The sequence below is a fragment of the Pterocles gutturalis genome, unplaced genomic scaffold (genome assembly GCF_000699245.1).
Source record: "Pterocles gutturalis isolate BGI_N339 unplaced genomic scaffold, ASM69924v1 scaffold17697, whole genome shotgun sequence".
Classification (NCBI taxonomy): Eukaryota; Metazoa; Chordata; class Aves; order Pterocliformes; family Pteroclidae; genus Pterocles; species Pterocles gutturalis.
Window position 1 is genome coordinate 23,310 of NW_010110612.1, and position 2,086 is coordinate 25,395.

Here is a 2,086-nt window from a genome sequence, read left to right on the forward strand (position 1 = left end):
AACAGCCCATTTTAAAATTTATTCCTCCCTATATTTACACAAGAACAGTTCAAGATATTTCCACTGATTTTTCAAGTTACTTGCCAGATAATTTTTTGAAACATTTCATTGTTAGTACCATTGCTGTAAATATTTGTAATGTCAAGTGTTTCAACTGAAAACATAGTTCAATATTCTGGATGACTTTGAGAAAAGAGGAGAGAGAAGCATGACTGTTCATGTCACAAAAAAAAAAGTGATTCTAAGTGCTGAAGCTCTGAAGTAATCTTGAATAATTCTCTTCTGATCTTTCCAGATTATAAATTCAATTTGGTAGCTGACTTTCTTATGCTTTCCACTTTACCTTGGTTATTTTTTTATTGATAATTTAAGAAATTTATTGTAGTGTGTAATTTACATAAAAATGACAAACAGTTTTGTAGAATAATCCATTATTTTTTCCTATGTAATATAGAAATATGTAAAAATGCAGCTTTTTTGGTTCTACCTTTTTCTTTTTCTTCTGTCTAGAATCCCTGGAAATTATATCCACTGCAGCAAGTCATTCCAATAGTGCAATAAGAAAAATGGTAAATGATCTTTGTTTTCCTGTTCATTTTTTAATATATTATATTTCAGTATTTGGTGAAGCTAGAAGTATAAATTGCAAATCTTCCCACAAAGGGGAAAAATGGGTTTCCTGGGTCCAAGTGATTGCTCCTACTTAATGTATTTATACAGCTCCTGTGAATGATAGACAAAATTTGGCATTGCACCTAGTTCTTTCAAGTGGAAGATGGGACACACACTAGGTTTCTCTCCTGGCTCAAACAGCTGACACTACACTGGACTGTTAACCTTACAGAATCACAGAATGTTAGAGATTGGAAGGGACCTCGAAAGATCATCTAGTCCAATCCCCCTGCCGGAGCAGGAACACCTAGATCAGATCACACAGGAACGCATCCAGGCGGGCTTTGAATGTCTCCAGAGAAGGAGACTCCACAACCTCTCTGGGCAGCCTGTTCCAGTGCTCTGTCACCCTCACCGTGAAGAAGTTTTTTCTCATATTCAAGTGGAACCTCCTATGTTCCAGCTTGAACCCATTGCCCCTTGTCCTATCACTGGATGTCACAGAGAAGAGCCTGGCTCCATCCTCCTGACACTCACCCTTTATGTATTTATAAACATTGATTAGGTCACCCCTCAGTCTCCTCTTTTCCAGGCTAAAGAGACCCAGCTCCCTCAGCCTTTCCTCATAAGGGAGATGCTCCATTCCCTTCATCATCTTTGTGGCTCTTTGTGGCTCTTATTTCATGTGTTTCTGTCAGTGCAAGGATAATGTTTGTAAGGAGTAGTTACTGTTTGTCTACCATATTGGGCTAGCATGATAGGTACTTCATTAAGTATTTGAGATATTTTGGATAAGAAATAATGCAGGCTGTATGTATAATGGTATTTTTAAAAATACCATGGAGATAACATTTCTAAAAGTACTTGTTAATGTATCAACTAAGTTTATCAGTCTGTATGGCTGACCATACATACTGGGTACATGTGTTCTCCAGACTTACACAAGTTCCCATCATTTGTTTTAAATGTGCTTAAAGATCTGTGCTTTTAATTAATAAGTTTTATAACTATACTTTCACTGTAAAGGAGAATCTAAAGAAATTGTTGGAGATCTATGAGATGCTGGGAGAAGAGGAAGATATTGTGAACCCTTCAAATGAACTGATAAAAGAAGGACAGATCCTTAAACTCGCTGCTCGCAATACATCTGCTCAAGAACGGTATCTTTTCCTAGTAAGTATGGTGGCCTGCATTTGCAGGAGTGGCTGTATACCTTTCTAGACTTGAAAGAACTACTGAAGAGAGGGGGAAATCCTCTCTAGTTGATGTCAATGCCTTTCCACTAGTGATATTAGAGCATGAGTAAACCTTATACTGCTTACAGAAAGGCTTGCAAACACCATTTAGAATAGAATACATGGTTTAAAATAAAGGGAACCAGTGTCCAGCAACCCACTTTTAAGCAGCAGCTGATTACAAATGCAGGTCCTACAGTGTGACAACTTTGATGTTCTCCTGAAACTGAAATGTAAAA

At 37.2% G+C, this 2,086-nt stretch overlaps 1 protein-coding gene across 1 annotated transcript in view; it reads left to right on the forward strand.

Moving 5' to 3' along the window:
- The window catches only part of LOC104461766 (FYVE, RhoGEF and PH domain-containing protein 4-like), a gene marked incomplete at its 3' end in the record, with an annotated part of 22,368 nt that extends 20,583 nt beyond the window's left edge, over nucleotides 1–1,785 (forward strand). Inside the window, exons 7-8 of the mRNA XM_010073463.1 lie at nucleotides 511–569; nucleotides 1,639–1,785. Of these exons, the coding sequence (XP_010071765.1) occupies nucleotides 511–569; nucleotides 1,639–1,785 (206 nt within the window). The remainder of the gene's footprint in view (nucleotides 1–510; nucleotides 570–1,638) is intronic.
- Between the last annotated feature and the right edge of the window lie 301 nt (nucleotides 1,786–2,086).